Consider the following 13080-nt stretch of genomic DNA (forward strand, 5'->3'; position numbering starts at 1 on the left):
AATGAGAACATCCAGCTATCTCACAGCTTCTGTAATTAGAAAATTTTATCTTAGTTAAATCCCTCCTATAAACCTAGCTTCTTTAACATTCTTACTAGGGCCTAGTTTCTAAACCCTCAGTTGTTTTGATTCTATAGCCTTACAGTTTTTATTTGCCAGTGGTAAGTTTCACAGCTAACCCCAGAACCTAATAAAGATCTGAGAGTAGTCAATGTGTAAAGGAAATAGACTTACCTGTCTCTCCTCTAGTGCTTCTGTTTGGAAATCATGCTGTGAATCCAATTTCGATGATTCGTCCCATGCCCCTGCCTTGGATTCACTTATCATGTCCCCCACCCCCACCTAATGTCATAAATGTGGCAGAACTGATCATAAATCCATTTTCTCTGAATCAACCTAAGGAATTCCTGCTGTATTTAACTAGGATTCACCCTTCTGCCTGGCATTCTATTCTTCTCTTTCTCTAAAGTACTCCCCACAGATTGTCAGGCAGACTAGGGTTTGCCTCAGTTCAGCTCTTACTATAACAAGGCAAAAAAAAGAGTAACTTTGGTCTTAATACAGACCTGGATTCAAATTTTGGTTTTGCCATTCACAATTTATATGACCTAAGCCAAAACACTTTACCTCTTTGAGCCATTGTTTCCTTAATAATAAATTGGGACAATAGTACCTGCCCTTCAGGATTTTTATAAAGATTAGAGATTATGTTTGGCACATAATTGGTGCTTAATAAATGGAGCTATTTTTATTATGCCTACTATGTGTCAGGTACTGTGTTAGGGCTGTTTGGTATAGAGAAGAACAAAATTCCCTATCTTCCAAGACCACTAGAGAACCCTATAAAACCCTGTTGTAATTGGAGATAGAGAAAATGCCTAGACCCAATTGACCATACTTACCTAACTCTGTCTCTGTGGAGGTAAATGCCACTCTTCCCTTAACTCCAGCCTTTCCACACAGCCTTAGCTATGCAAACAATAAATATATTCAATAAATATTTGAGTTCCTACTCTGTGATAGGTACTATGCTTAAGTGCTAGGGATTCAAAGGTAAAATAAGGCATACATGGTCTTTACCCTCATGGAGCTTGTGTCCCCTGGCCGCTGGTGGGGTCGGGGGTGTTGTGGAGATAAACAATTAGAAGACAGTATGATTAGGCTAATACAGGCAGGGAATATCTAACTCAGACTGACGATGTCAGAGAAGGCTTCCTGGAGCATACTTCAGCTGAGAAATGAAGGGGCATGACAGAGTATAGTCAGAGGCAACAGCAAATACAAGAGTCTGAAGTAAAGAAAGTATGAAGTAAGTTTGAGATCATGAGAACATAGAACTGCAAAGAAAGAATGGTGGGTTGTCCCACTAAATATGATATTAAACTGAGCTCTTCAAAGCTATTGTTTTTCTCAGTGATCAACTTAGCCTGATTTCTCCTCAGGTATGTTTAAGATGTAGTGTTAGGAAAAACCCTCAACCTGTTACCTAAAGTTACAGTCTATCAAGAATAGGTTACGCGTGGGTAACCAAATAAAACAAGATTATTTTTCTTTGCAAAGCTATAAAAAAAAAAATCTTTGGAGTGCAAATTAATGATTCTAGCCATCATTCTTCACTCCCATTAGGTAAGAATTACTTGACTCTACTCTGAGGAACACAGTGTCAAACGTTCATAGACTCTTAAAAAGACTGTCCAAGTTGAAGAGGATCTTAAATGTGGTTCAGTTCTTCTCATTGTGTATATGAGACAAGGTTTGGGGTGTTAAAGTAATGTGTTTTCAAATCAAAGCCACACTCAGATTAGCTGTTGTGGTGCACTGCTTCCTTGTCCCACTCTACATTGGCAGTTCATTTGTGTTCTCAGTGGTTGTTTATCAACTTCCTCGTGATGGGGGAAGATTTATGCCGGAATGAAGAGTGTAAGAAACATAAAGCGAATGATATTTGGTCTTAGCTTTTAGGTAGGTCCTAGGCTAAAGAAGAGAAAACTGTCCAAACAAATGTTAGTGTGTAATGAGTTCAGTGTCACCAGCGGAATGTACAAGAAACTGGGAAAACTAATGACCACTCCTCTTAGAAATTTACATTCCTTGACTTACTGAGCAAATTGAAAACTGAGAATGGTGTCCACGTTTGGTAGTCAGCCTTTGATATTCATTATAGGGATTATAGCCCATACAATAAAGAACTTGTGGAAGGAGAGGAGCCTGTTCTTCTCCAGCTACTTCCATATCAGAAGTGAGGAACAAGAAGCAATGAGTCTGAGAACAAAGGCCATTGCATGGTTGCTTATCCAGTCAACAAGGGGTCTTCTTACTCACTAAGGGCAGTCCTATTACAAACCTGAGTCCCAGCTCTTATTTTGCACCATGTACTGGTTTTCCAGAGGGTTCTTTGTCTTTCTTTTGTGATTTGTATCACTTTTGTTCTTAATTAAATATAATACATATGTACGTTACAGAAAACTTGAAAAATACAGACAAATGTGAATGGGAAAATGCAAATCCCTCATAATTCCAAGGGTGATGGGTCTTGCAAATGATTTCTTTCAAGACCCACTGCCCTGAGGAAAATCACTGAGACATGATAATGTAGGGAAAAGATATAACTGCTGTTTAAGGTTGTTTTCCAATTGCCTATATCAAGAGAATAAAACTCAAATCTGCTAGCTTTTCCCTGCCATACAAAAAGGGAATTCATGGTAGTGAAAGCAGGCTGTCTCTCTCATTCTCATTATCTGTCTTCAGTGTTGATTTTGGAATCATTTGAGCCCCTACACACACACCCCACAGTCTCCTGTTTCAGCTTCTCTGTGTGCAGCCTCTAATGTCAGTGGCAAGACCTGCCCAGCCACACTACCCAGTTCTTGTCTTTCCCCCACAGATGAGGAGAGGGTGATTGGCTTTGCCTCAGTGGACCTCTCCCCGCTTCTTTCTGGCTTCCAGTTTGTCTGTGGCTGGTACAACATCACAGACTTCAGTGGAGAGTGTCAGGGGCAGATAAAAGTTGCTGTCTCCCCTCTGGAGAGTTTGATGCACTTCAAAGAAGAAAAACAATCAAGACGTGGGGTAGAGACCCCAGGATTGCTGGTACGTATGCTGATTCACGGTCTTAACCAGTAAGCATTCTGCTGAGCCAAATCTGTAAGAAGATCCTTTACATGTGTTTGGTGCTCTCCAGCTTACAAAACACATTATGTATTTGTGTCTCATAATGACCTCATGACCTGTTTAGGATGATAAAAATTACACAGTGGTGACAAAGTGGAATTATACAAGGGTGACAGACGCACAACTCTGAATATATTAAAAACCACTGAATTGAACAATTTCAAAGATGAACTTTATAATACACTGACTGTATCTCAATTGAAAAAAAATTTTCTACTTGAGTGTAGTTGACACACAGGGTTACATTGGTATCAGGTGTACAACACAGTGATTAGACAAGTTTATATGTCATGCTCACAAGTGCAGCCACCATCTGTCATCATACAGTGCTATTACAGTACCATTGCCTGCATTCTCTGTGATGTGCCTTTTATTCCCGTGACTTATTCATTCCATAACTGGAAGCCTGTATCTCCTACCTACTTCACTGATTTTGCCCATCCCCCTCCCCTCTAGCAACCATCAGTCTGTTCTCTGTATCTATGGGTCTGTTTCTGCTTTTTTCTTAATTAATTTGTTTTGTTTTTTAGACTCCACATAAAAGTGAAATCATAGGGTATTTGTCTTTCTCTCTTACTTCACATAGCATCATACCCTCTGGGTCCATCCGTGTTGTCACAAATGGCTGTATCTTAATTTTTAAATAAAATAAGATTAATTGCAGCATGGAGTTTGAAACCACATTGGTTAAACTCTTTAAAAACTCTATTACATTAAAATCCTTGTTCTTTCTTTCTTTTAAGGTTTTATTTCTTTTTCCGAGAGAGAGAGAGAAAGCACACAAGCAGGGGGAGCAGCGGAGGCAGAGAGAGAAGGAGGCTCCCTGCTGAGCAAGGAGCCTGATGCTGGACTCAGTCCCAGGACCCTGGAATCGTGATCTGAGCCGAAGGCAGATCATGCTTAACTGACTGAGCCACCCAGGCGTCCCTAAAATCATTGTTCTAACAAAACAATGAGGAAAAAAATATAAGATGAAACCAGAGAGGGAGACAAACTATAAGAGACAAACTATAATCATAGGAAACAAATTGAGGGTTGCTGGAGGGGAAGGGAGTGGGGAGATGGGAAAATGGAGGATGGACATTAAGGAGGGCACGTGATATAATGAGCACTGGGTATTATATAAACTGATGAATCACTGACCTCTTCTTCTGAAACCAGTAATACATTATACGTTAAATTAATTGAATTTAAGTAAAACGTTTTGGGATGGCTGAGTGGCTCCATCAGTTAAGCATCTGCCTTCAGCTCAGGTCATGATCCTGGAGTCCTAGGATCAAATTCTGCATCAAGCTTCTTGCTCAGTGGAAAGCCTCCTTCCCCTTCTGCCTGTTGCTCTCCCTGTTTGTGATCGCGCTCTCTCTCTGGCAAATAAATAAAATCTTTTAAAAATAAATATTTTTTAACTGTCAAATAAAATCACTGTTCTGTCTTATAGAAAAAATAAAAAGAGAGGGAATGGAAAAAGGGGAATCAGTGATAGTAAGAACACTCAGGGAGTTAACTATAAAAGAATTTTCCAGACTGTCCCAGATGAGGGAGCTCTATCAAGACAAAGATTCTAGGGTGTTGTTTTTTTTTTTTTTCATCTCTGTTATCATGCATGCCTGGCCCAGGTTCTAGCAGGGTGGGCATCTCTCTCATGCATGACTGCATGAGAAAGTGACAAAGAGTTAAACAGTCACTGTATAAGAAGGTCTTTTCTTCACGTTAGCCCTGTAGTCATGAGGTAAGAAATACCACTTGACATGTAAGGTAAAATGATATCCAGTCAGGAATTTACAAACTAGCTGGAAGAGCCAAGCATAAATACAAATAAAGCAACTAAAAAGTAATCTGATAGCATGGTATATAAAATGGGAATAATAGTACCTATCTTGTAATATTATTGTGAAGTTCAAATAAGAAAATGCATGTAAATTGCTTAGTACATCATCCAACACATAGAAAGTACTCAGCAAATTATATTTATCTACATACAATAAATTTTTTAAACACAAATTTACAAACTTATTTGTACTTCTTTGTTCCAAAAGGATTTGTGGTGACAGGCACACCATTTTTCTCATTGTTTCTACAGAACCCAGTATATCGCCCCTTTTCCTTCCCTGCCTCTGCATTCCTCAGCAGCATTGCAAGATGGACCCCAGAACAATTTGCTCACACGTCATCAAAGGAACTTGATTTCTCCTCTCCTGAGAGGTGAGTGAATTTTTGATGGGAAGAAATAGAGTTGAAAGTCTGCTAACTAGTTTGTCATCTCTCTTTACTTTATTAGAGGAAGAAAATAGAGACAGGGAAATAGCTTTGTTCTGTCACAACTGCTGGGAACTCCGGGATCCTATGAAAGCAAATTTTTTTTTCATAAGATGGAAACTTGATCTTTTACTGCTATCTGAAGGGTAGCTTCAGTGGAAAGGATGCGGTTCTCTTTTCCTTAGAGGCCTTTAACGTTTAACGTTTATCCTTGAAATCAATCATCAGCTATCTGAAATCTTTCCCTTTCCAAACGTAGGAACCAGGATATTTTATGAAGAGCAACTGGCCCATCCAGATGCTTCACCTCGTCAACCATAGACATGCATATGGATGACAGAGCTAGAGCATATTCCATTCTCTCAAAGGAAGAAAATAGGAGTAAATCTTCATGACCTTAGATTATGTAAATGATTCCTTACATAAGAGACAAAAAGCAGAAGCAACAAAAAAAAAAAGTAAATTGGATTATAAGATTAAAAACTTTCATGCCACAATTAAGAAAATAAAAAGACAACCTATAGATATGACGAGACATATCCAGAATATATAAAGAATTCATATATATATATATATATATATATATATATATATATATAATTCCTATAATTCAATAATAAAAAGCAAATAACCCAAGTAAGCATGGACCAAAAGGGGCGCCTGGGTGGCTCAGTGGGTTAAGCCTCTGCCTCCAGCTGTGGTCATGATCCCAGGGTCCTGGGATCAAGCCCCAGTTGGGCTCCCTGCTCAGTAGGGAGCCTGCTTCTCCCTTTCCTCCCCACCGCCCTGTGCTCATGCTTGCTTACTCTCGCTCTGTGTCCCTTAAATAAATAAAATCTTGGGCACCTGGGTGGCTCAGTGGGTTAAGCCGCTGCCTTCGGCTCAGGTCATGATCTCAGGGTCCTGGGATCGAGTCCCACATCAGGCTCTCTGCTCAGCAGGGAGCCTGCTTCCTCCTCTCTCTCTCTGCCTGCCTCTCTGCCTACTTGTGATCTCTCTCTGTCAAATAAATAAATAAAATCTTTAAAATAAATAAATAAATAAAATAAAATCTTAAAAAAAAAGACAAATGATCTGAATAGACATCCAAAGAATATCTGAAAACATCCAAAGAAGATACACAAATTATCAGTAAGCACATGAAAAGATATTTAACATCATTAACCAGGGTGCCTGGGTGGCTCAGTTGGTTAAGCAACTGCTTTCAGCTCAGGTCATGATCCTGGAGTCCCAGGATCAAGTCCCACAACGGGCTCCCAGCTCCACGGGGAGTGTGCTTCTCTCTCTGACCTTCTCCTCGCTCATACTCTCCCTCACTGTCTCTCTCTAAAATAAATAAATAAAATATTTTTTTAAAAATCATTAACCATCAGGAGAATGTAAATGAAAGCCATAATGGGATACCACTTCACACCCACTACAATAACTAATCAAAAAGACAAATATCACAAGTGTTGGGAGAATGTGGAGAAACCAGAACCCTCATACATAGTGGGATTTTTTAAATTTATTTGTTTACTTATGTATGTATTTATTTATTTATTTTTAATGATTTTATTTCTTTTTTTGACAGAGAGAGAGACAGTGAGAGAGGGAACACAAGCAGAGGGAGTGGGAGAGGAAGAAACAGGCTTCCCGCTGAGCAGGGACCCCGAAGTGGGGCTCAATCCCAGGACCCTGGGATCATGACCTGAGCCAAGGGCAGGCACCCAATGACTGAACCATCCAGGGATGGGATTTTAAAATGGTGCAGCTGCTTTGTAAAACAGTCTGGCACTTCCTTTTAAAAGGCTAAACATAGAGAAATCATTTGATCCAATAATTCCGCTTCTAGGTATATACCCAAGAACAGTAAAATAATATGTCTGCACAAAACCTGTACATGAGTGTTTGTTAGTAGCATTGTTCCTTATGACTTAAAAATGGAAACAACCAGGGGCACCTGGGTGGCTCAGTAGGTTAAGCCTCTGCCTTCAGCTCAGGTCATGATCTCAGGGTCTTGGGATCGAGTCCCGCATTAGGCTCTCTGCTCAGCGGGGAGCCTGCTTCCTCCTCTCTCTCTGCCTGCCTCTCTGCCTACTTGTGGTCTCTGTCAAATAGATAAATAAAATCTTTTAAAAAAAAAAATGGAAACAACAAAAATGTGCATCATCTGATGTATAGAAAAATAACGTGTTATCTCTACATAATGGAGAATTACTCAACCACAAGAAGGAATGAATTACTGATATATACTATAGCACGGGTGAAGTTTAAAAACATGCCAAATGGAATGACTCTATACGGTTATTATTCCATTTATATGAATTATTCAGATTGGGCCAATCTACAGAATCAGAAAGTAGATTAGCAGTAGCCTAGAGCTAGGAGGTTTGGGTTGAGGGTTTGAGGGAGTGGAGGAAATGTGGAGTGATTGCTGATAGGTATAGAGTTTCTTTTTTGGGTGATGAAAATACGTGGTGATGGTTATACAACTCTGAATATACTAAAAACCATTGAGTTGTACACTTTCACTGGGTGAATTGTATGTGAATTATATATTGATGAAGCTAATATTTAAAGAGAAGACAATTATTGCTGGAGTCAAGTTCATGAATACCTTGCGAAGAAATTTGAAAATTTTTTTATAGATTTAACAAAACAAAACACCGCAGCTATGTCAAATTCAGTGCCCGCCCATGCCATGGCTGGCACTGGCCCAAAAGGCTGCCACAGAAACACTGTGATCCATGGGCCTTGATCCTAACTGTGCTGGGCCTCAGGGATAAATTTGGTCACAGACACCTTGTGCCACCCCTCCCCGCCCGCAAAAAAAGAGCGACCAAAGCTAGAAAGGAGCAACGGTGATTAAATAGGGAATAGATTAGTACACAAATGCTTAAACAGTGCTTGGCTCATTAATAAGGACTCCATAAAAAATCAACAAGAAAACAGTGGCTTTGAATGACATATTGAACCAGATGGATTTAACAGATATATTAAGGACATTCCATCCTAAAACAGTAGAATACACATTCATTTCAAGTGCACATGGAACGTTCTCTAGAATAGATCACATATCAAGCCACAAAACAAGTGTCAACAAATTTAAAAAGATTGAAGTCATGTACATCTTTTCTGACCACAACACTATGAAACTAGAAATCAACCATATGAAAAAAAACTATAAACATCACAAACACATGGAGGTTAAATAACATGCTACTAAACAATGAATGGATCAACCAAGAAATCAAAGAAGAAATCAAAATATATACAGAGAGAAATGAAATTGAAACACAATGGTCCAGAATCTTTGGGATGCAGCAAAAGCTGTTCCAGGAGGCAAGTTTAGAGCAATACAGACCTACCACAAAAAGCAAGAGAAATCTCAAATAAACAACCTAACCTTACACCTTTGGAGCTCAAAAAAGAACAAAAAAAACCCAAAACCAGCAAAAGGAAATTAATAAGGATTAGAGCAGAGGCAAATGATAGAAAAACTAAAAAAAAGAATAGAACAGATTAATGAAACCAGGAACTGTTTCTTCAAAAAAAAAAAAAAAAATCAACAAAACTGATAAACCTCTAGCCAGATTCATCCAGAAAAAAAGAGAGAGAGAAAGGACTCAAACAATATCACAAATGAAAGAGGAGAAATGATATTCGATAACACAGAAATACAAATAATTGTAAGAAAATACTAAGAAAAATTATATGCCAACACATTGGACAACCTCGAAGAAAATGGATGAATTCCTAGAAACATATAACCTACCAAACTGACACAGAAAGAAATAGAAAATTTGAACAGACTGCTTATGAAATTGAATCTGATCAAAAAACTCCCAATAAACAAAAGCCAAGGACCAGACAGCTTTCAGGTGAATTCTACCAAACATTTAAAGGAGTAAGGGGCAACTGAGTGTCTCAGTCGGTTATGCATATGAGACTTGATTTTGGCTCAAGTCATGTTCTCACATTTGTGGGATAAAGTCCTATGTTGGGTGCTGCACTTAGCTTATAGTCTGCTTAGGACTTTCTCTCTCCCTCTCCATTTGCCCCTCTCCTTGCCCATGTTTTCCCCCTCCCTAAAGTAGCAGAAAGAAATTAAGAAAAACAAAAAGACAATCACATTTACAATTGTACCAAAAATAGTAAAGTAGTTAGGAATAAATCTAACCAAAGAGTTCGAAGGACCTATACTCTGAAAACTATAAAATACTGATGGAAGAAATAGAAAGTGACACAAAGAAATGGGAAGACAAGGTCTCCTGGTTGGCTCAGTTGGTTAAGTGTCCAAAACTTAATCTTAGCTCAGGTCTTGAGCTCAGGGTTGTGAGTTCAAGCCTCACATTGGGCTCCACGCTGGGTGTGGAGCCTACTTTAAAAGGTGAAAAGAAAAATGGAAAGACAATGCATGCTCATAGATTGGAAGAACAAATACTGTTAAAATGTTTATGCTACCCATGGCAATCTACACATTTAAAGCAATCCCTATCGAAACATCAATAGCATTTTTCACAGAACTAGAACAAACAATCCTAAAATTTGTTTGGAACCAGAAGAGACCCAAATAGCCAAAACAGTCTTGAAAAAGAAAAGCAAAGCTAGAGGCATCACAAATCTGAACCCTCAGTTTGTATTACAAAGCTCTAGTGGTCAATACAGTGTGGACTGGCACAAAAATAGACACACAGGTTAGTGGAATAGAATAGAAAATGCAGACATAAGCTCACATTTATATGGTCAATTTTCAATAAAGGAGGCAAGAATATGCAATGGGAAAAAAGCAGTCTTTTCAACAAATGATGTTGGGAAAACTGGACAGTAACATGCAAAAGAGTGAAACTGGACCACTTTCTAACACCATACACAAAAATAAGCTTAAAATGAATTAAGGACCTAATTATGAGACCTGAAACCATAAAAATCCTTGAAGAGAACATAAGCAGTAATTTCTCTGACATTAGCTATAGCAATATCTTCGTATAAGTGTCCACCTAAGCAACGGAAACAAAAGTAAAAATTGTTGGGACCACATCAAAATAAAAAGTTTCTGCACAGCAAAGGAAACAACCACAAAATTAAAAGACAGCCTACTGAATGGGAGAAGACATTTGCAAATGATGTATCCAATAAGGGGCTACTATCTAGAATACATAAAGAACTTATACAACTCAACACCCAAAAAACAAATACTCTGATTAAAAAATGGGCAGAAGACAGGAACAGACATTTTTCCACAGAAGACCTACAAATGGCCAACAGTGACATGAAAAGATGCTTAGCATCACTCAACATCAGGGAAATGCAAATCAAAACCATAATGAGGTATTACCTCTCACCTTCAGAATGGCTAAATCAACAGTACTAGAAACATATTGGTGGGCGCCTGGGTGGCTCAGCGGGTTAAGCCTCTGCCTTCAGCTCAGGTCATGATCCCAGGGTCCTGGGATCGAGCCCCACATCAGGCTCTCTGCTCAGCAGGGAGCCTGCTTCCCCCTCTCTCTGCCTGCTGCTCTGCCTACTTGTGATCTCTGTCTGTCAAATAAATAAATAAAATCTTTAAAAAAAAAAAATAAAGAAACATATTGGCAAGGTTGTAGAAAAAAAGAACCCTTGTGCACTGTTGGTGGGAATGCAAACTGGTGCAGCCACTGGTGAAAACAATATGGAGTCTCCTCAAAAGTTAAAAATAGGGGGACACCTGGGTGGCTCAGTCGGTTAAGCGGCTGCCTTCAGCTCAGGTCATGATCCCAGAGTCCTGGGATCAAGTCCCACATCAGACTCCTTGCTCAGTGGGGAGCCTGCTTCTCTGCCTCTGCCTGCCACTCAGCCTGCTTGTGCTCTCTCTCTCTCTGACAAATAAATAAATAAAATCTTTTAAGAAAAAAAAAAAAAATAGGGGCACCTGGGTGGCTCAGTTCATTGAGTCTGCCTTCAGCTCAGGTCATTGTCTCAGGGTCCTGGGATTGAGCCCCATATCAGGCTCAGCTTCTTCGTCTCCCTCTGCCTATTGCTCCCCCACTTGTTTGTCCTCTCTCTCTCTTTGTCAAGTAAATAGATAAAATCTTTTTTTTAAAAAGTTAAAAATAGAACTGCCCTATGATTGAGGAATCACACTACTGGATATTTACCCAAAGAATACAAAAACACGAATTCAAAGGGCAAAAGCCTCATGTTTATTTTTTATAATAGCATTATTTGCAATAGACAGACTATGGAAGCAACCCAAGTGTCCATTCACAGATGAATGGATAAAGATGGGGGGTGTGCATGCATGCACACACATACACAATGGAATACTATTCAAACATTAAAAAGAATGAAATCTTGCCAGTTGGAACAACATGGATGGATCCAGAGTGTATAATGCCGAGCAAAATAAGTTAGAGATGGGGTGCGTGAGGGGCTCAGTGTGTTAAGCCTCTGTGTTCAGCTCAGGTCATGATCTCAGGGTTCTGGGATCGAGCCCCACATCAGTCAGGTTCTCTGCTCAGCAAGGAGCCTGCTTCCTCCTCTCTCTCTGCCTGCCTCTCTGCCTCCTTGTGATCTCTCTCTCTCAAATAAATAAAATCTTTTTAAAAAAAATAAGTCAGAGATGAATAGCATATTTCACTCCTGTGTGGATTGTAAGAAACAAAGCAAACAAAAGGGGAAAAGAGATAAACCAAGAAGCTGACTCTTAATTGTAAAGAACGTATTGTTACCAGAGGGGAGATGGGTAGGGGGATGGGTGAAACCCTGAAGGGGACTAAGAATAGACTTATCCTGATGAGCACTGAATAATGTACAGAATTGTTAAATCACTCTATTCTACACCTGAAACTAATACAACACTGTATGTTAACTACACTAGAATTAAAGAAGAGAGAGAAAAATAAAGGGGTAAGACTGAAGGCAAGATTATTTGGAAGATAGTTGTAATCCAAGCCAGAATCATGGGAATGGGAATGGATTTGCAGTGCCATTTTATTTTTTTTTTTTTTTAAAGATTTTATTTATTTATTTGTCAGAGAGAGAGAGAGAGAGAGTGAGAGCGAGCACAGGCAGACAGAGTGGAAGGCAGAGGCAGAGGGAGAACCAGGCTCCCTGCGGAGCAAGGAGCCCGATGTGGGACTCGATCCCAGGACGCTGGGATCATGACCTGAGCCGAAGGCAGCTGCTTAACCAACTGAGCCACCCAGGCGTCCCTGCAGTGCCATTTTATTTGTTACTTGTTGATTGTCACATTAGGAGTTTTCTTATTTCTTACTCTGGCCCCATTTATTCCTGACAGAAGCAGTACCACAAGAAGTCAGGCATCACGCCATGAAGAGCATGTGCAGAATATCCGCCGATTTCATGAATCCCTGCAGCAGGGAGAGGCGGTTTTGCCACGTGATGATAAACTGACCACATTGCCTTTGTCCTCCCGTACTTCCATTCTGACTTCTCTCAGGTAAGGCCCGGTGCTGAGGAAAGACACAGGAAACCATAGTGAAGCACAAGGTAACTGGCAGTGGCAGCTGGCAGGACTGCTTTTCTGTCCGCTGCCACGGCCCTGAATGCTTAGGAGGGACTTTTGTCTAGGTTAATGCTGAATTGGACCCTGGAACCTCTCAGGATTCCGCATAGATCAACCTTTCTCAAGCGTGGGGCCTTCTGTTCCTTCACGGGCTCTATTACTGG

General features: G+C 39.8%; 1 protein-coding gene and 1 non-coding gene across 7 annotated transcripts in view; both read left to right on the plus strand.

Annotated features, from left to right (window-relative positions):
• C2CD3 (C2 domain containing 3 centriole elongation regulator) overlaps positions 1-13080 on the plus strand; it is a 155874-nt gene that overhangs the window by 107040 nt on the left and 35754 nt on the right. For all 6 annotated transcript variants that reach the window (XM_059132807.1, XM_059132820.1, XM_059132789.1 and 3 more), the window contains exons 27-29: positions 2885-3090; positions 5252-5373; positions 12689-12850. In XM_059132807.1, the coding sequence (XP_058988790.1) occupies positions 2885-3090; positions 5252-5373; positions 12689-12850 (490 nt within the window). The remainder of the gene's footprint in view (positions 1-2884; positions 3091-5251; positions 5374-12688; positions 12851-13080) is intronic.
• On the plus strand, positions 8077-8213 carry LOC131823017 (small nucleolar RNA SNORA5). The gene has a single exon (XR_009350466.1). It is a non-coding gene; the product is annotated as a small nucleolar RNA SNORA5 (small nucleolar RNA).

Source organism: Mustela lutreola, chromosome 1 (assembly GCF_030435805.1).
Source record: "Mustela lutreola isolate mMusLut2 chromosome 1, mMusLut2.pri, whole genome shotgun sequence".
In the NCBI taxonomy this organism is placed as follows: Eukaryota; Metazoa; Chordata; class Mammalia; order Carnivora; family Mustelidae; genus Mustela; species Mustela lutreola.